The following is a 20,895-nucleotide window of genomic DNA, read 5'->3' as shown; positions in this document are numbered from 1 at the left end:
ATGGGGATCTATTCGGGCTTTTGTGGTTGGGGCTGGCACGGTAATTCTATAATCGTGTAACTGACGATAATGGATTAAGACATCATGAAAATAAATGTTTTAATACATACATTTTAGAATTTATAGTAGTCGAAGTTTACTTAGACCTTAGCCAACTACATTTCAACTCAGTTTTTCACCATTCCTGACATTTAATCCTAGTAAAAATTCCCTGTCTTAGGTCAGTTAGGATCACCACTTTTATTTTAAGAATGTCAGAATAATATATATTTATTTTTTCAGCTTTTATTTATTTCGTCACATTCCCTATGGGTCAGAAGTTTAAATACATTAAATTAGTATTTGACAGCATTGCCTTTAAATTGTTTAACTTGGGTCAAACGTTTCGGGTAGCCTTCCACAAGCTTCCCATAATAAGTTGGGTGAATTTTGGCCCGTTGCTCCTGACAGCTGGTGTAACGGAGTCAGGGTTGTAAAGGGCTCCTTGCTCGCACATGCTTTTTCAGTTCTGCCCACAAATTTTCTATAGGATTGAGATCGGGGCTTTTTCCTCCAAACACAACGATGGTCATTATTGCCAAACAGTTCTATTTTTGTTTAATCAGACCAGAGGACATTTCTCCAAAAAGTACAATCTTTGTCCCCATGTGCAGTTGCAAACTGTGGTCTGGCTTTTTTATGGCGGTTTTGGAGCAGTGGCTTCTTCCTTACAGAGCAACCTTTCAGGTTATGTCGATATAGGACTCGTTTTTACTGTGGATATAGATACTTTTGTACCTGTTTCCTCCAGCATATTCACAAGGTCTTTTGCTGCGGTTCTGGGATTGATTTGCACTTTTCGCACCAAAGCACGTTTATCTGTAGGAGACAGAACATGTCTCCTTCCTGAGCGGTATGACGGCTGCGTGGTGACATGGTGTTTATACGTATGTACTGTTTGTACAGGTGAACGTGGTACCTTCATCCCAAGGATGAACCAGACTTGTGGAGGTCTACAATAATTTTTTTCTGAGGTCTTGGCTGATTTCTTTTGATTTTCCCATGTTGTCAAGCAGAGGCACGGAGTTTGAAGGTAGGCCTTGAAATGCATCCACAGGTACTACTCCAATTGAGTCAAATGATGTCAATTAGCCTATCAGAAGTTTCTAAAGCCATAACACCATTTTCTGGAATTTTCCAAGCTGTTTAAAGGCACCGTTACCTTAGTGTATGTATACTTCTGACCCACTGGAATTGTGATACAGTGAAATAATCTGTCTAAAAAATTGTTGTCATGCACAAAGTAGATGTCCTAACTGACTTGCCAAAGCTATAGTTTGTTAACAATTCATTTGTGGAATGTTTGAAAAACAAGTCTTAATATCTCCAACCTAAGTGTATGTAAACTTCTGACTTCAACTGTGTATGTGTGTATATATAAATTGTACTTTAACAAACATTTTTTTTTACCTTTTTTAACTAGGCAAGTCCAGTTAAGGAAAAAATAGCCTGTTTTTATGAATTTGGTGTTGTGGAACGAACCACAGACTGAAGAAGGCCAGGCATTAAAATAGACGAGAGACGTGTGGTTTAGTCTATTGTGGTAACATGTATTCTTTACAACATGATGAAACTTTGCTGCTTGTTTTAGCAAGGTGTTGTAGCAAACAACTATCAGCAAATACATGCACCCGATGGCTTACCACAAACAGGGCACACTGTCACTTCACCGAGATATCAGCAAGTTAGGCTAGCTATCCCCTAGCTGTCAGTTTAGGAAAGGGGATACCTAGTCAGTTGTACAACTAAATGCATTCAACTGAAATGTTCCTTCTGCATTTAACCCAACCCCTCTGATTCAGAGAGGTGCGGGGGGCTGCCAGTAAGTAAACACAGAACAGTCTCTGATTTGAGACTTTGGTTGCTTAGACAATACCCCGCCCCTGAAGCAGCAGCACATGCAGTCAAGATTGAAGGAGAGGACAATGTATTTCATTTAATAAATATATTTTTTATAACGATGGTCACTTCAAAACGTCCATGACAGTCACAGCCCTATTTGTGGTCCTAACCCAGACCGGCACACGCTTTTCAAGGACTGCCTCCTTGAGCGGAGCTCCAATGAGTGGCTCAGAACAGGGTCAGCGCCTCATGCGCCTGCTGTTTTGAAAGTGAGCGTCGCCCTGTTCATAGTTTTCACAACTAAGAGGTCTACTGTAGCTCAGTCCCCTCTTGGAGCAATTGCTACTACTTCAGGTATACAAGGTAAAGGTACCTCTACTGATACAGAGCAGTTAGCCAGAGCAGAAAGAAAAAAAAGGAGAGTATTTTTCAATGATTGTCACAATGTGAATATCATTTTATTTTTGAATATTTTCTTAGGCTAAAATGTGACTGCCACTGTTCTTGGAAGTCAAAATTGAGCCATCTCCCTGTCTAACTAAACATTCTCAGTCATCAATAGTGGCAGGCAGTCTAGGGGCAAAGGGAATAGGGTGACCTATTCACTCTTTCCTGTTTCTCTCTACCTCTCATGCTGATCTCTGTAATTGTGCCAAGACAGGATGAAGCACCTTTGAGACTGCTGTGCAGTTTCCAATGGTAACAAACCTCTGCCCTGCAAAGAAGTGCTTTTTAAGAACAAATGGGATCATCCAAAAACTATTGTCACAATTGAAGGGAAATGAGAGTAGAAGTGTAGTCGTCTTTAGTTTTTAAAGACCCTTCACGGTTTTAATGCTCAAGGTGTTGGTTCATGGTGTTGTATTGACTCAAAATGGCTTGCTTCTGAAGCTAAACAGGGTTGGTCATGGTCAGTGGGAGACCAGATGCTGCTGGAAGTGGTGTTGGAGGGCCAGTAGGAGCACCCTTTCCTCTGGTCTAAAAAAATATCCCAATTCCCCAGGGCAGTGATTGGGGACATTGCCCTGTGTAGGGTGCTGTCTTTCAGATGGGATGTTAAATGGATGTCCTGACTCTCTGTGGTCACTAAAGTTCCCATGACACTTATCGTAAGAGTAGGGGTGTTAACCCCGGTGTCCTGGCTAAATTTCCAATCTGGCCTTCATACCATCACGGCCACCTAATCATCCACAGCTTACAATTGGCTCATTCATCCCTCTCCCCTGTAACTATTCCACAGGTCGTTGCTGTAAATGAGAATGTGTTCTCAGTCAACTTTACTGGTAAAATAATAAAATAGACAAGTAATACAACTTTCAGTTTGGCTGAATGTCGTTGTATTGACAGAAGAGCTGTTGACATTGAACATGTTGTGAGGTGATTGTCCTTCACAGACTGTGACCTATGACGGTCTCCATGTGGAGAGTGAATGACTAGAGCCTCAGGGCCTTGTACTATAAGATTCCTCTTTCTTCTTTACGGTAATACTATTCAAAAAAAAGTATATATTTCTTTGTATTTTCATTGTTGGACATAAGACTTAACACCAGAATCTATTTTTATTTTGTGTTTTCCCATGTGTTATAGATGTTTGAAATGTTTTAGTGAAATATATTATTTGTTTGGGCTTCTTGTGGTCAATTTGCAGTCTACAAATTTTTTATTTTTATGCTCCAGCACCCGACCAGCCGCTCAAGAAACAATCTGTCCGCTGCTGATTAGTGTTGACAATCCCTGCTGTAGAAAGTACCCACACAGTTGTCACATGTTGCCTTACACCCTGGACTATCAATCCACCCCCTTTGCTTGGATCAATTAAACCGTGCTGGATCATGAGATTTAATGCTGACTTCAAGGAAGTGTTTATACAGGGCTCTGGCCTTGTGTGCAGGGAAGATGGGATTCCAGTGAGCTCACTATCAAAGCACTCCAAACAGGAAATGTCACCACATCTTACTTCCCCACAGAAAATGAATGTGCCATGTGCGGGTGTCCTGATATCATGATGGAAACCTGTGTTCAGGATTGGTTTGTGGAATGTTTTGAGTGTCAGTTTGCCTCCCCTAAGGCATTCATTGTGTTTGCACGTCAAATGTATGGTGATGGGGAAAATAATACAAGGAGCTATGAGGCCTCCCGAGTGGCGAAGTGGTCTGTCACTGCAGTGCAACTGTAGCTGTGCCACTAGAGATCCTGCTTCAAGTCCAGGCTCTGTCACAGCCTGCTGTGACCGGGAGACCCATGGGGTGGCTCACAATTTGGCCCAGCGTCATCCGGGTTAGGGGAGGGTTTGGCCGGCATGGAAGTTCTTGTCCCGTTGCCCACTAGCGACTCCTGTGGCGTACCGGGCGCAATGCACGCTGACATTGTCGCCAGGTGTACGATGTTTCCAACACATTGGTGTGGCTGGCTTCTGGATTAAGTGGGCATTGTGTCAAGAAGCAGTGCCGCTTGGCTGGGTTGTATTCCAGAGGACCCACTGCTCTCGACCTTCGCCTCTCCCGAGTCCGTACGGGAGTTTCAGCGACGGGACAAGATTGTAACTACCGATTGGCTACCACGAAATTGGAGAGGGAAAAAGGGGTAAAATTAAAAAGGAACTATTTTCCTCCCTTGGATTCAGTTTGGTGAGGTGTTGCGCTACACCCTTTCTCTCCCATCTTGTTTACGTTTTTCATGAAATGTGTAGCTCTGTCTCAATGTTCTGAAGTGATTTCCTCATAATTTCCGTCAGCTGCACTGGTCTAAGATTGCTTAAAATCGACTTCCTTGATCGCATACAATCTACTTATTATAGGTGAGTGCAGACAAAGGAAAGGAAGCCATTTGAGAGTAATGGGACCAACCAATTTCAGTAGTATCTACTATAATGTTTCTAGAACCAAGGGGATAAGATGGGTACAAACAATATGTTGGTAATCAATGTAGCTCCACCCTCAACCAAAGCTCCTTGTAGTAAAGCATGTCACCCCAAATGTGCTCAGTCCTCAGTGTGCAGGGTAGGCGAATGGAACCGGGCACGAGGCCTCCTCTGGCGATTTATTGCTTTCCCCTATGCAGTTCTTTCATGTCTTTACATATTAAGGAGGTAGTTATGGGCTAGGGGAGATGGAAATGTAACTTTTCAAAGACTACAGATGTGTTACACTAAATGTTTGTTCTCTCTCTATCTCTCCCTCTCTCTCTACAACAGAGAGAAGATGCAGGCCCAGGAGCTCCTGAGACAGCTGCGGATCCCAGAGTTGGAGGATGTGCGCCAGTACATGCACAGCCTGCCCACCAACATGCTGATGGGTGTGGGCGCCCTTGCCGCCCTCACCACCTACTGGTACGCCACGCGGCCCAAGGCCCTCAAGCCGCCCTGCGACCTCAACATGCAGTCAGTGGCCATGGCGGTAAGGGAACGTTTTCGTTACTTCTATTTCTTTATGTTCAAATCCCAGTGTGCTGGAACATAAAAAAAAAAAAGGGGCACAAGTCCAAAGAGCATAGATTTCCTTTGTTTCTGAGACAACTTGTCTAACAGCATAGGAGGAAGTGATGAGGAAATAATGGCTGGATTTGTCATCAAAAAAAAGGCTACACGTGACAAAAGACAACTGTCTATAGATGCATCAGTCTTCATAACTGTATGGCATTGTACTTGTCCACAGTAAGTTATTCTTGTGTACATTTCTAAAGAGCGTTGTAATGTTAACTTGGTTTAAGGCGGTTCAAAAGTTCAGACCGTTAATATGGGTGCTTTGGACAATGTGTCATGTATTTTTAGTACTGTAGCCATTGGTTTGTGTCTGCACAGGTTAATATACAGGTTCATTTTATTAACTACACTTTGAAGTGTTGGACCAGATTTTTTTTCTCTTCTACTTCCAAAATATTATATCCCAGTATCAGAGTAGGAGGCCAGACAACAAGTGTGCTTGTCTGAGCATGTAGTCCAAGACTATTTAGATTTGAGTGAGTCACTGATTGTGTGTACTAGTACAGATTGAAGCGTTTTACGGGACTCCCCCGATTCAATTGGATACCAAGTAAGTCCCTGTATTTATCTTTCTTAAGAAGTGAGATTAATGGGTGTGTGTGATTGAGTGCACACACCCCGGTGTTGGCAGTGGGAAGACTTGAGAAATCTGTTCCTGCTCTGACCTACGTAAACACAAGAAGTTCTTTACTGTGCCAGCACTGCATTCCTACAGTCCTCGTGTGTGTGTGTGTGTGTAATATAATTGTGTTGTGTAATGAAAAACACTAGTGTCTTCGTTCTTTCAGCCAGCCAATGTATTCAATGTACAATACAAAGTCATTATGCAGGCCGATACTCATATCATGATTCATTACTAATGGTAAATACTGGGGTGGGGGGCAGTCTCCTCTTCTAGCATCTGCTGCCTGTTTTTCTATGTGAAGTTTGAAAAGGTAAAAAGTCCGTCTTTGTCTTGTTTGAGAAGATGTAGCAGTGGTTTGAACACACATACACAAACCCTAATGATATACAATTCTCAAAGCTGGTCCCAGGAGGACCAGAGAGTAGGGTGTAATTACACTCTAGACACTGATCTTGGGTCAGTTTAGCATTTTCCATAGAAATGTTTAAGGTTAGGATTGGGTGAGAGGAAGCTGATCCTAGATCTGTACCTTGAGGAAACTTTACCCAGAGCGGAGAATCAGAGAGACCACAATGTAACTGGGCCTGTCAGCATGGGCCCCTATGTCACCATGACAACCATCTAGGCTGTGTTCTATTCCAGAGAAATAGCCACCACTCCTCACTCACCCCCTCTGTCCTTGTTCACTCCACTTCACCCAGCTACAACTTGCCTCTTCTCTGCCCCCCTTCACTCGCACTCATTCACTGTGAGTGGAAGGTGACCAGTTTCTCTAACCCCCGCCACCCCAGGTAGCCTAGCTAGCTTTACCCTAGCTTTATTTAGTCATTTCAGATCCTCAAAGGGGGAGTGAGCTAGGGCAGGAGGGTAGGAAACAACTTTCTGCAATGAAAAGCAGGCTTGGTGTTTTGTCTAGTGCAGCTGTGGCCAACTTCACAGAGCACATAGCAGTTTTTAGTAGTTTCTTTGTTTTCAAATCAAATCAAATGTTATTTGTCACATACACATGGTTAGCAGATGTTAATGCGAGTGTAGCGAAATGCTTGTGCTTCTAGTTCCGACAATGCAGTAATAACAAGTAATCTAACTAACAATTCCAAAACTACTGTCTTGTACACAGTGTAAGGGGATAAAGAATATGTACATAAGGATATATGAATGAGTGATGGTACAGAGCAGCATAGGCAAGATACAGTAGATGGTATCGAGTACAGTATGTACAAATGAGATGAGTATGTAAACAAAGTGGCATAGTTTAAAGTGGCTAGTGATACATGTATTACATAAGGATACAGTCGATGATATAGAGTACAGTATATACGTATGCATATGAGATGAATAATGTAGGGTAAGTAACATTATATAAGGTAGCATTGTTTTAAAGTGGCTAGTGATATATTTACATTTCCCATCAATTCCCATTATTAAAGTGGCTGGAGTTGAGTCAGTGTCAGTGTGTTGGCAGCAGCCACTCAATGTTAGTGGTGGCTGTTTAACAGTCTGATGGCCTTGAGATAGAAGCTGTTTTTCAGTCTCTCGGTCCCAGCTTTGATGCACCTGTACTGACCTCGCCTTCTGGATGATAGCGGGGTGAACAGGCAGTGGCTCGGGTGGTTGATGTCCTTGATGATCTTTATGGCCTTCCTGTGACATCGGGTGGTTTAGGTGTCCTGGAGGGCAGGTAGTTTGCCCCCGGTGATGCGTTGTGCAGACCTCACTACCCTCTGGAGAGCCTTACGGTTGAGGGCGGTGCAGTTGCCATACCAGGCGGTGATACAGCCCGCCAGGATGCTCTCGATTGTGCATCTGTAGAAGTTTGTGAGTGCTTTTGGTGACAAGCCGAATTTCTTCAGCCTCCTGAGGTTGAAGAGGCGCTGCTGCGCCTTCTTCACGATGCTGTCTGTGTGAGTGGACCAATTCAGTTTGTCTGTGATGTGTATGCCGAGGAACTTAACTTGCTACCCTCTCCACTACTGTTCCATCGATGTGGATAGGGGGGGTGTTCCCTCTGCTGTTTCCTGAAGTCCACAATCATCTCCTTAGTTTTGTTGACGTTGAGTGTGAGGTTATTTTCCTGACACCACACTCCGAGGGCCCTCACCTCCTCCCTGTAGGCTGTCTCGTCGTTGTTGGTAATCAAGCCTACCACTGTGTCGTCCGCAAACTTGATGATTGAGTTGGAGGCGTGCGTGGCCACGCAGTCGTTGGTGAACAGGGAGTACAGGAGAGGGCTCAGAACGCACCCTTGTGGGGCCCCAGTGTTGAGGATCAGCGGGGAGGAGATGTTGTTGCCTACCCTCACCACCTGGGGGCAGCCCGTCAGGAAGTCCAGTACCCAGTTGCACAGGGCGGGGTCGAGACCCAGGGTCTCGAGCTTGATGACGAGCTTGGAGGGTACTATGGTGTTGAATGCCGAGCTGTAGTCGATGAACAGCATTCTCACATAGGTATTCCTCTTGTCCAGATGGGTTAGGGCAGTGTGGTTGAGATTGCGTCGTCTGTGGACCTATTTGGGCGGTAAGCAAATTGGAGTGGGTCTAGGGTGTCAGGTAGGGTGGAGGTGATATAGTCCTTGACTAGTCTCTCAAAGCACTTCATGATGACGGATGTGAGTGCTACGGGGCGGTAGTCGTTTAGCTCAGTTACCTTAGCTTTCTTGGGAACAGGAACAATGGTGGCCCTCTTGAAGCATGTGGGAACAGCAGACTGGTATAGGGATTGATTGAATATGTCCGTAAACACACCGGCCAGCTGGTCTGCGCATGCTCTGAGGGCGCGGCTGGGGATGCTGTCTGGGCCTGCAGCCTTGCGATGGTTAACATGTTTAAATGTCTTACTCACCTCAGCTGCAGTGAAGGAGAGACCGCATGTTTTCGTTGCAGGCCGTGTCAGTGGCGCTGTATTGTCCTCAAAGCGGGCAAAAAAGTTATTTAGTCTGCCTGGGAGCAAGACATCCTGGTCCGTGACTGGGCTGGATTTCTTCCTGTAGTCCATGATTGACTGTAGACCCTGCCACATGCCTCTTGTGTCTGAGCCGTTGAATTGAGATTCTACTTTGTCTCTGTACTGGCGCTTAGCTAGTTTGATAGCCTTGCGGAGGGAATGGCTGCACTGTTTGTATTCGGTCATGTTACCAGACACCTTGCCCTGATTAAAAGCAGTGGGTCGCGCTGTCAGTTTCACACGAATGCTGCCATCAATCCACGGTTTCTGGTTAGGGAATGTTTTAATCGTTGCTATGGGAACGACATCTTCAACGCACGTTCTAATGAACTCGCACACCGAATCAGCGTATTCGTCAATGTTGTTATCTGACGCAATACGAAACATCTCCCAGTCCACGTGATGGAAGCAGTCTTGGAGTGTGGAGTCAGCTTGGTCGGACCAGCGTTGGACAGACCTCAGCGTGGGAGCCTCTTGTTTTAGTTTCTGTCTGTAGGCAGGGATCAACAAAATGGAGTCGTGGTCAGCTTTTCTGAAAGGGGGGCGGGGCAGGGCCTTATATGCGTCGCGGAAGTTAGAGTAACAATGATCCAAGGTCTTTCCACCCCTGGTTGCGCAATCGAAATGCTGATAAAATTTAGGGAGTCTTGTTTTCAGATTAGCCTTGTTAAAATCCCCAGCTACAATGAATGCAGCCTCCGGATAAATCGTTTCCAGTTTGCAGTGAGTTAAATAAAGTTCGTTCAGAGCCATCGATGTGTCTGCTTGGGGGGGGGGGTATATACGGCTGTGATTATAATCGAAGAGAATTCTCTTGGTAGATAATGCGGTCTACATTTGATTGTGAGGAATTCTAAATCAGGTGAACAGAAGGATTTGAGTTCCTGTATGTTTCTTTCATCACACCATGTCACGTTGGCCATGAGGCATACGCCCCCGCCCCTCTTCTTACCAGAAAGATGTTTGTTTCTGTCAGCGTGATGCGTGGAGAAACCCGTTGGCTGCACCGCTTCGGATAGAGTCTCTCCAGTGAGCCATGTTTCAGTGACGCAAAGGACGTTAGTCTCTGATGTCCCTCTGGAATGCTACCCTTGCTCGGATTTCATCAACCTTGTTGTCAAGAGACTGGACATTGGCAAGAAGAATGCTAGGGAGTGGTGCACGGTGTGCCCGTCTCCGGAGTCTGACCAGAAGACCGCCTCGTTTCCCTCTCTTTCGGAGTCGTTTTTTTGGGTCGCTGCATAGGATCCACTCCGTTGTCCTGTTTGTAAGGCAGAACACAGGATCCGTGTCGCGAAAAACATATTCTTGGTCGTACTGATGGTGAGTTGACGCTGATCTTATATTCAGTAGTTCTTCTCGACTGTATGTAATGAAACCTAAGATGACCTGGGGTACTAATGTAAGAAATAACACGTAAAAAAAAACTGCATAGTTTTCTAGGAACGCGAAGCGAGGCGGCCATCTCTGTCGGCGCTCTGTGGTTGACGGCTGCAGAAACGGATTGGCCATAGGGCAGTTAAGACAAATGCCAGATGGACTGGTCCATCTTAAACCCGTGGACATTTGTAAATATATGTTTTGCATAGAATTTTATGCTAATTTGGTTAATAATGGGGGCCCAAAGAAGAAAAAGAGAAAAATGGGCCAAAGTATCTGGTCAAATTTGGGGTTCTTGGAGGGAAATGATTGAGGAGTAGGTATTGATAGAGAGGAGAGGGAAGGAGTTTGATGTACACACTGTACAGTTGCCCCACCCTTAATACTCAAAACAAATAATTGTGTTCCTTAACCTTTTTATTTAACTAAATTAAACATTGAAAGAATTAAAAAATAAATGAGTATACTGATTTTTGAAATGCGCTATGTAACCAAAAGTATGTGGACACCTTGTTGAACATCTCATTGCAAAATCATGATTATTAATATGGAGTTGGTTCCCCCTTAGTCTCCGTTCTTCTGGGAAGGCTTTCTACTAGATCTTGGAACATTGCTGTGGCATTCCAATTCATCTCAAAGGTGTTTGATGGGGTTGAGGTCAGGGCTCTGTGCAGGCCAGTTAAGGTCTTCCACACCGATCTCGACAAACCATTTCTGTATGGACCTCGCTTTGTGCGCTGGGGCATTGTCATGCTAAAACAGGAAAGGGTCTTTCCCAAACTGTTGCCACAAAGTTGGAAGCACAGAATTCTCTAGAATGTCATTGTATGCTGTAGCATTAATATTTCCCTTCACTGGAACTAAGGGGCCAGGCCCATACCATGAAAAATGGCCCCAGACCATTATTCCTCCTCCACCAAACTTTACAGTTGGCACTATGCATTCGGGCAAGTAGCGTTCTCCTGGCATACGCAGAACCCAGATTTGTCCGTCCGACTGCCAGATGATGAAGCGTGATTCATCACCCCAGAGAACGCGTTTCCACTGCTCCAGAGTCAAATGGCGGTGAGCTTCACATCACTCTAGCCAATGCTTGGCATTGCGCATGGTGATCTTAGGCTTGTGTGCGACTGCTCGGCCATGGAAACCCATTTCATGAAGCTACCAACAAACAGGTCTTGTGCTGGTGTTGCTTCCAGAAGCAGTTTGGACCTTGGTAGTTAGTGTTGCAACCGAGGACAGACAATTTTTTTTTTTCCGCTTCAGCATTCGCCGGTCCCGTTCTGCGAGCTTGTGTGTCCTTCCACTTCGCGGCTGAGCCGCTGTTGCTCCTAGACATTTCCACTTGACAATAAGAGCACTTACTGTTGGCTGGGCTATCTTTAGTAGGACATTAATGTAAATGACTTGTTGGGAAGGTGGCACCCCAGGACAGTGCCACGTTGAAAGTCACTGAACTCTTCAGTAAGGCCATTGTACTGCCAATGGATATTGATACTGCTATGGATATTGCATGGCTGTGTGTTTGATTTTGATACACTTCTCAGCAATGGGTGTTGCTGAAATGGCCAAATCCACTCATTTGAAGGGGTATCCACATACATGTTTGTGCGAATAGTGCCTTCTGAAAATATTCAGACCCCTTGACTTTTTTCACATCTTGTTTTCGTTACAGCCTTATTTCAATATGGATTATTAAAAAAAACTCAGCAATCTACACACAATACCTCATAATGACAAATTGAGAATAGGTTTTTATAAATTGTTGCTAATTAATGACAAATTGCCATATTTACTTAAGTAGTCAGACCCTTTTCTATGGGACTTGAAATTTGATCTCCGGTGGATCCTGTTTCCCTTGATCATGCTTGATGTTTCTACAACTTGATTGGAGTCCACCTGTGGTAAATTCAATTGATTGGATATGATTTGGAAAGGCACACACCTGTCTACATAAGGTCACACAGTTGACAGTGCATGTCAGCGCAAAAACCAAGCCATGATGTCGAAGGAATTGTCCATAGAGCTACGAGACAGGGTTGTGTCAAGACACAGATCTGGGGATGGGTACCAAAAAAATGTCTGCAGCATTGAAGGTCCCAAGAACACAGTGGCCTCATCATACTTAAATGGAAGAAGTTTGGAACCACCAAGACTCTTCCTAAAGCTGGCCGCCCAGCCAAACTGAGCAATCGGGGATAAGGGCCTTGGTCAGGGAGGTCACTCGGACAGAGCACTAGAGTTCGTCTGCAGCGCTCCACCAATCAGGCCTTTATGGTAGAGTGGCCAGACGGAAGCCACTCCTCAATAAAACGCACATGACAGCCCACTTGGAGTTTGCCAAAAGGCACCTAAAGACTTTCAGACCATGAGAAACCAAATGTTCTGTTCTGATGAAACCAAGATTCAACTCTTTCGCCTGAATGCCAAGCAGGAAGGAAACCTGGCACCATTCCTACGGTGCAGCATGCTGTGGGGATGTTTTTCAGGGACTGGGAGACTAGTCAGGATCAAGGGACAGCTGAACAGAGCAAAGTACAGAGATCCTTGATGAAAACCTGCTCAGGACCTCAGACTGGGGCGAAGGTTCACCTTCCAACAGGACAACGACCCTAAGCACACAGCCAAGACAACGCAGGAGTGGCTTTGGGACTATTCTCAATGCCCTTGATTGGCCCAGCCAGAGCCTGGTCTTGAACCTCTCTGTGAGACCTGAAAATAGCTGTGCAGTGACGCTCCCCATCCAACCTGACAGAGCTTGAGGGGCTCTGCAGAAAAGCATGGAAGAAACTTCCCAAATACAGGTTTACCAAGCTTGTAGCGTCATATCCAAGAAGACTCGAGGCTGTAGTTGCTGCCGAAGGTGCTTCAACAAAGTACTGCGTAAAGGGTCTGAATAGTAATATTTCAATTTTTTTAAATTTGTTATAAATTTACACTTTTTGGCTTTGTCATTATGGGTGTGTAGATTTAGGGGGGAATTCATTTTTATTTTATTTTTTAGAATAAGGCGTAAATGTCAAAAAGTCAAGGGGTCTGAATACTTTCCGAATGCCCTGTATAATGTATGTTCAAAGATTCATCCACCCAGGACTTATCCATCAACATTGCGGAAAATGCATTATAAGTCACAGGCTTCATTAGGAAATGTGTTGCTTATACCCACAATAACAATCCGGACATCCTACCCCAACCAAAATCCCTGAATAAATTAAGATCTCTGTACAATGCTGAGAGCTTGTTCTGCAGGGGTCAATGTCAGCAGAATGAACCCCAATGACTCGGTGGCACGTGACTCGTACAAGGCAAGCAGTTAAGAGCTCTGTAAATCTATTAGGGACCCAAAAAGACAACACATATGTTCGACAGCTAACTCTTGTCGCATGTGGTAAGGACTATAGACTACAAAAGCAAATCCATCTGTGTGGTTCCCATAGAAGCCTCAGCCTCTAAGGAGGCAACCATTGCCCAAAGAAAAACTAGGTGACGTGCCCAAGACTCTAGCCCCATTGCACTCACCTCCGTCGTCATTAAGTGCTTCGAGTGGCTGGTTATGCCCCACATCAAGGCCAGTATTCCAGGCACACTCCAATTTGCCTACCGCTCCAACAGATCCACAGAAGTTGGCTTTTTCATCGCTATTTACATGACAATAACACATCTGGACAAGATTAACTCCTGTGTGAGAATGCTGTTCATTGACTACAGTTCAGCATTCAACACTATTGTTCCCACCAAGCTCAGAATCCTGGGTCTGGACACCACCCTCTACAACTGGATCCTGGACTTCCTGACTGGCAGGTAAACCACAAGCTGTGAGGATCAGCAACAATATCCCCTACACATGGACTCTAGAAGCAGCGGCCCACCAGGGGTGTGTTCTCAGTTCTCAGTGTTCACCCACAACTGCGTGGGTTTGCACGACACCAATTCCATCAAGTTTGCTGACGACACCATGGTTGTAGGCCTGAACCAACAACTAATCTGCCTATAGGGAGGAGGTGAGCTGGCATTGTGGTGTCATTACACCAAACTCTCCCTCGACGTCAGCAAAACAAAGGAGTTGATTCTTGACTTCAGGAAGCAGAAGAGGAAACATGCCCCAATCCACATCAACGGGACTGCAGTAGAGTCATATGTTTAAGTTCCTCAGTGTCCACATCACCGAGAACTTGCCATGGACCAATAACACCATCACTCTATGCGAGAGGGCGCAACAGCGTCGCTCCTTCCTAAGGCAGCTGAAGAAATTTGGCATGCTGCCCTGGGTCCTGATTTTGAAGTGAATTTATTAAGTAAGGGATCATAGTGTTCACCTGGTCAGTCTGTCATGGAAAGAGCAGGTGTTAATGTTTTTGTATGCTCCTTTCATGCAGTTTATATTCATGCTACACTCACAGATCACAAATACTGCTACCAGGCTCTATTTATACTGCTCAATTTATATACTTGCACATCCTTCTCCAATACACATGTAAATATTGGACTATATTGTGCCTTCTCGTATTATACTTTCAGTTCTTATCTTTTGTTATTGCTTACTTGTTGGAGGAACATGCAAGTAAGCATTTCGTAGATGTATAACACAGGTTTCCCATACATATGACTAATAATGTGAACCCATGCTATTTGGAGCATGCTAACATGGGTCCTAACATACATATTGTTTTGCACTAAACCATGCTAATGCTACAGCAAGTAAATAACCTGAAATCTGTGCTGAATCTTTTGCTCCATAGAATACTTTTTACTTATCCATAAGAAAGGTTGTGTGTGTGTGTGACCGAACTGCCATTATAAATATGAGACACAACCACGATGATCAAGTTTCTGTGTGTCTCTGTCTGTCAAGTCAGCCTGAATGGTCTCATTGTGACCGAAATAGGATCTGGGGAGTGCCTTTGGATGTTTGGCTTATTTCTTAAAGCTACATAAAAGCAATTCCTGAGTGCAGCAGCTAGGCCATTTGCAACATGTTAACACAAGGGTTACACAGAGAGCTTGACACCATTTACTCTATTTTAGTTAAGACATGAGACATTTGTTCATGGTTGGTTTGAATGCAGGAGGTTAAGTGTGGAATTATGAAATGTGTATTCAAAATCTTGGTAAAAATATTTCTTACCTTTTTTTTCCAGACCTAACATTTTTATTTTTATAACCATGGTTTTTGACACACACACACACACTCTCACTCTCACTCTCACTCTCACTCACACTCTCACTCTCACTCACTCACTCACTCACTCACACACTCACACACTCACACACTCACTAAGCAAGGATTTTCTTCCTGCCTAGCAGTAACACTTTCATTTCAATCGATCCAGCCCTTGATTCATTGAATTAGGTGTGTTCATACAGTGTTGAACAAAAGCCAGCACATCCTGTGGGCCCCAGGATTAAGATTGAATAAAACTGCTCTAATTGATGAATGGGCAATGAATCTTCCCTGTGCAAGGACTGGTGTGGATGCATGCCTTTGTTCCAGCCAAGCAGTTACTATTCTACTAATCACCTAACCATATTCTTCAATTAAGAATTTGGTTATTTGAATTAGGTGTGTTGCTGCTTGGCTAGAACAGAATTCTGTACACACACCAGCACTCATAGGGTAAGACTGCCCTGTCCACCCCATATTGCCTGCTAATCTGGATATCTTTTAGCTAAATATGCAGGTTTAAAAATATATACTTCTGTGTATTGATTTTAAGAAATGCATTGATGTTCATGGTTAGGTACAGTCGTGCAACGATTGTGATTTTTTTGCAAATGTGCTTTTGTTAAATCATCCCCTGTTTGGCAAAGTTGGCTGTCTTTGTTAGGAAGAAAGTCTTCACACAGTTCGCAACGAGCCAGGCGGCCCAAACTGCTGCAAATACCCTGACTCTGTTGCAAGAGAAGTGACACAATTTTCCTAGTTGAAAGATATTCATGTTAGCAGGCAATAGTAACTAAATATGCAGGTTTAAAAATATATACTTGTGTATTGATTTTAAGAAAGGCATTGATGTTTATGGTTAGGTACACGTTGGAGCAACCCAACGACAGTCCTTTTTCACGAATGCGCACCTCATCGATTATATGCAACGCATGTCACGCTAGATAAAGTAGTAATATCATCAACCATGTGTAGTTAACTAGTGATTATGATTGTTTTAAAAAAATATAAGTTTAATGCTAGCTAGCAACTTACCTTGGCTTCTTACTGCATTCACATAACAGGCATGCTCCTCGTGGAGTGCAATGAGGCAGGTGGTTAGAGCGTTGGACTAGTTAACCGTAAGGTTGCAAGATTGAATCCCTGAGCTGACAAGGTAAAAATCTGTTGTTCTGCCCCTGAACAAGGTAGTTTTAACCCACCGTTCCTAGGCCGTCATTGTAAATAAGAATGTGTTTTTAACTGACTTGCCTAGTTAAATAAAAAAAAATTAAAAAGCCAAATCGGTGTCCAAAAATACAGATTTCCGATTGTTATGAAAACTTGGAATCGGCCCTAATTAATCGGTCAACCTCTATTTCAAAATGTTCTTAAGACCCAACTTAACTATGTCTCTCTCCTCACAGGGTGACGGTTACGTCAGGCGGTCTATTCTGAATAACGACGATGAGCACATGACACACTACTACAGTGACGCACGGACCATGTACGAAGTATTCCTCCGAGGCCTGCGGGTGTCCAGTGAGTACTCTTCCACAAACAAATCAACAAACACGTTTTCTTTTTTCTTTTTTTTTTTGGGGGGGGGGTGTATTTTTTTATCTTTTCTTTATTTCGTTGATGTGTAGACTCAAAGGACAACAGGCATGCAGCCACAGACAAGTCAGTCTTAATAGTAAGCAACCTTAATAGTAAATCAATATTTTTATAGTTCATTTGAGTATTATACAGTTGAGGGAGATGTATGTTATGCTGATGAATAGTCTGTATATATTGCAAAAACATGGCAAGGTAAACCACAACACAATGAGTTGATGGTAATGTGCCTAATTCAATTGAAATCACCACATGCCATATTATACAGTTATCATCGTCTGAAACTCTACCTCTAGGAATTTAGGGTTTCTTAACTTTTTTCATTAAAGTTGTTCTACTAAAACTGTCTGCATCATGCTATTATTTTCAGCAGCACACTATTGGGATGTGTGCATTATTCTCTGCAAGATTGGTGCAATCCTGCCGACCTATGGTTGTAACCAGACCTAGGTTCAAATACTATTTTTGAAATCTTTCAAATACTTTTAGCCTTAGCTTTTGTCGCCTGGAGCGCCAGATGGAAGGATTTGTACGTGTGCATTCTATTGGTTCCATTGTGCCAGGCAAGCTCAATCAAGCACTGACAAAAATGAGTTTGAATAGTATTTTAACCCTGGTCTGGTTCTAACTGACTTGTGGCTTATTATAAAATCAACTTGTATTGGTCGCGTACACAGACTTCCACGTTATCGCAGGTGCAGCAAAATGTTTATTTTCCCGAGGGCCAACACTGGAATAATAATGAACAATGTAAATGAAATTCTACAACTTTTGTCTTAAGTTGTGAGAAGAATATCGTATAAGGACCATGGTTTTCCATCAGTAAGCATTTAGAGAACCGCAGTGTTGTCGTCACAAGGGCACTGTCTTTTACTTTCCAGATGATGGGCCCTGTCTAGGATCACGAAAACCCAACCAGCCTTACGAGTGGCTGTCATACCGAGAGGTGAGCTATACTGCCATTTTTTTTTAGATGGAAAAGGTAGTTCCAGTTGGCTTCTCTTTGAGCATCGGACTTTAGACATTTTATAGCTAATTTGGTTAATTAGTTCATTCTTCAGTCAGTTTAACAATTAACTGAATAGGATATATACGCCATTAACAAATGAGAGATTTGCATAGTGCCCATCTTTTTTATATAGATGTTTTACTTTTTTATCTTTGTAATTCATAATGAATTCCCTCAAACCGGAATGGGTCATATGATTGTTCAAATGGGGAAAAGTAAGAGCATCTTTGCTATTTGTTTTGTGAAGGTTGCAGACAAAGCCGAGTGCATTGGCTCGGCTCTCCTCCACAGGGGGCACTCTCAGACTGGAGACAAGCATATCGGCATCTTTTCCCAGAACAGGCCAGAGGTAAGAGGAATGAGCAGCAACAATTATTTCTCTCCCTCTTTCTTGCACACTCTTGCTTTTACTTGTGCGCACATCCCCTTTTACATATAGGCCTGTTTTAAGGCCGGTCCTCACTAGACATCGCCAGCAACAACGTCGCCTATGGGCACAAACCCACCGTCGCTGGACCAGACCGGACTGGCAAAAAGTGCTCTTCACTGACGAGTCGCATTTATCGTCAAGGAATGAGCTTTACACAGAGACCTGTACTCTGGAGCGGGATCGAGGTGGAGGGTCCGTTATGGTCTGGGGAGGTGTGTCACAGTATCATCGGACTGAGCTTGTTGTCATTGCAGGCAATCAACGCTGTACGTTACAGGGAAGGGAACTTGCAGGTGCCTTGGTGGAAGAGTGAGGTAACATCTCACAGCAAGAACTGGCAAATCTGGTGCAGTCCATGAGGAGGAGATGCACTGCAGTACTTAGTATCTGGTGTGGCCACCAGTCAGTCACATGTCTGTGGAAGTTGTGTAGTTCGTTTGTTGAATCTTATGTTCATACAAGTACTTAGACAGGTTAAATTTGCTGAAAATAAATGCAGTTGACAGTGAGGATGTTTCTTTTTTGCTGATTTTAGTATATGCTTTTAGCAAGAACGATTTCGGACCTCTGCGTCAAACCTTGATAAAAAATGTACTGATGTTATCCATGTCCTCTCCTACAGTGGACCATTTCAGAGCTGGCCTGTTACACATACTCCCTGGTGTGTGTACCACTGTATGACACGCTAGGCCTTGAGGCCATTGAATACATCATCGACCAAGGTATGTCACAGGGCAACCACAAACACTATTTGGAACAAGGTCACAAAAGTGCGGGCTGATATCCAAAATTGACCCCTAGACTTTTCCTTAGAATTAGAATAACTAGAACAGGAAAAGCCCCTTAGTCTGTCAATTTTACTCATGGGTACCACACACACAATATTCTATATTACAGATCTACATGTGCGAAGGGGCTACAGTAGCTACATTCCACACTGGCAAACGTGTCTGTCTTGGCTTCCTCACCAGCTGTAGAATGAACTAGTATCAACCAGCAGACACGGCGGCCCTCAAATATTTGTTTATGATATAGAAGTTATTATTTCAAACATTACTTTAGATTGTCATATAAACTTATGAAGCATTATGATGCACTGAAATCTCACAATAACACTGAAAACGTAAGAGTTTATGCAGATTACATGTCATTAGATGACAAGTCATGGTTATGTCACTACTGTAGGCATTATACAAGAACGTTCAATTAATGTGTAACTAAATACATTTCTCAGGACAAAAGACGGGACTATACCTCGACCGTCACGGAACATAAAAAAATAAGTTGACAATAAATAACCCAGTGCCATCCCATGTTTTCAGCCGCCATCTCTACGGTGATCTGTGACTTGGCGGAGAAAGCGCGGCTCATCCTGGACTGCGTGAGCGGCAAGGAGCACACATTGAAGACCATCGTGCTCATGGAGGCCTTTGACGAGGAGCTGATGGCCCGCGGGCAGCAGAGCAGCATCGAGATCCTTAGCCTGAAGGATGTGGAGGTAAGCTCTAAAATGTAATGTACTTCTATGTTTACAGTATTCCCGTTTAGCCAAGGCTCTTATCCAGAGGCTCATTGAGAAAACCAGCTTGTTCGAGCAGTGTCCTCATTTTGATCTTTTCTCCAGTTTTGTTTGGTTATGCATATCCCAGATATGTTTTCTTATGTTAGAGCTGATGTTTCAATGCGGGAAAAAATGTAACTGAATTGTGTCACGTTTTCTTTACTGTTCCCTTGTCACTCTCAGGCTGTTGGCAAGGCCCACCACCACCAGCCATTGGTGAGTAGGACTGTTCAAATCCATATTGCGGTTCATTCAAACAGTGGTGATTTAATGAATCCCAAAGAAACAAATGATATAAGTAGTAGGTTATTACTGTCTTTACTATGTTATTTGTTTGTGAATATCTGTTATGTCTGTACTGTTAAAATAACGTGCTACTAGTTCGCTCTTAAATCTCTTTGTGGTCTGCTATAGCCCCCAACACCAGAGGACCTGGCACTCATCTGCTTCACTAGTGGAACCACAGGTGTGTGTGCATTAATTCTGCCTTCATGTCACTACTCGGTATTTCAGAATTTGCATATCCCACATTAAAACAATCAAATGAATTTTATAAAGCTTTTTTTTTTTTTTTTTTACATCGGTAGTTGTCACAAATTGCTTTACAGCTTCTACCCCCAAGGCATAAGACTGCTGAAGAAATTAATTAAATGGCCACCCGGACTATTTGCATTGCGGCCCCCCCCCCCCCCCCTTTGTTTTACACTGCTGCTACTCGCTGTTTATTATCAATGCATAGTCACTTTACCCCTACCTACATGTACAAATTACCCAATCCTACTTGAGTAAAAGTCTAGAAGTATTTGGTTTTCAATATACTTAAGTAGC

General features: G+C 43.6%; 1 protein-coding gene across 5 annotated transcripts in view; it reads left to right on the top strand.

Moving 5' to 3' along the window:
* The window catches only part of acsl1a (acyl-CoA synthetase long chain family member 1a), a 62,793-nt gene that overhangs the window by 25,272 nt on the left and 16,626 nt on the right, over window positions 1–20,895 (top strand). For 3 of the 5 annotated variants that reach the window (XM_036933377.2, XM_021619047.3, XM_090187143.1), the window contains exons 2-9: window positions 5,075–5,276; window positions 16,878–16,992; window positions 17,949–18,013; window positions 18,324–18,425; window positions 19,129–19,228; window positions 19,829–20,004; window positions 20,251–20,283; window positions 20,482–20,533. In XM_036933377.2, coding sequence (XP_036789272.1) covers window positions 5,082–5,276; window positions 16,878–16,992; window positions 17,949–18,013; window positions 18,324–18,425; window positions 19,129–19,228; window positions 19,829–20,004; window positions 20,251–20,283; window positions 20,482–20,533 — 838 coding nt within the window. In that variant the 5' untranslated portion in view covers window positions 5,075–5,081. Of the gene's footprint in view, window positions 1–445; window positions 1,073–5,074; window positions 5,277–16,877; window positions 16,993–17,948; window positions 18,014–18,323; window positions 18,426–19,128; window positions 19,229–19,828; window positions 20,005–20,250; window positions 20,284–20,481; window positions 20,534–20,895 lie in introns of those variants that run through there. The other 2 variants (XM_090187144.1, XM_090187145.1) reach the window with 1 other exon arrangement.

The sequence above is a fragment of the Oncorhynchus mykiss genome, chromosome 10 (assembly GCF_057628025.1).
Source record: "Oncorhynchus mykiss isolate SJ-2025 chromosome 10, ASM5762802v1, whole genome shotgun sequence".
NCBI lineage: Eukaryota > Metazoa > Chordata > Actinopteri > Salmoniformes > Salmonidae > Oncorhynchus > Oncorhynchus mykiss.
The sequence above is the reverse complement of the archived record's forward strand: the minus strand, read 5'-3'. Positions and strand labels throughout refer to the sequence as shown.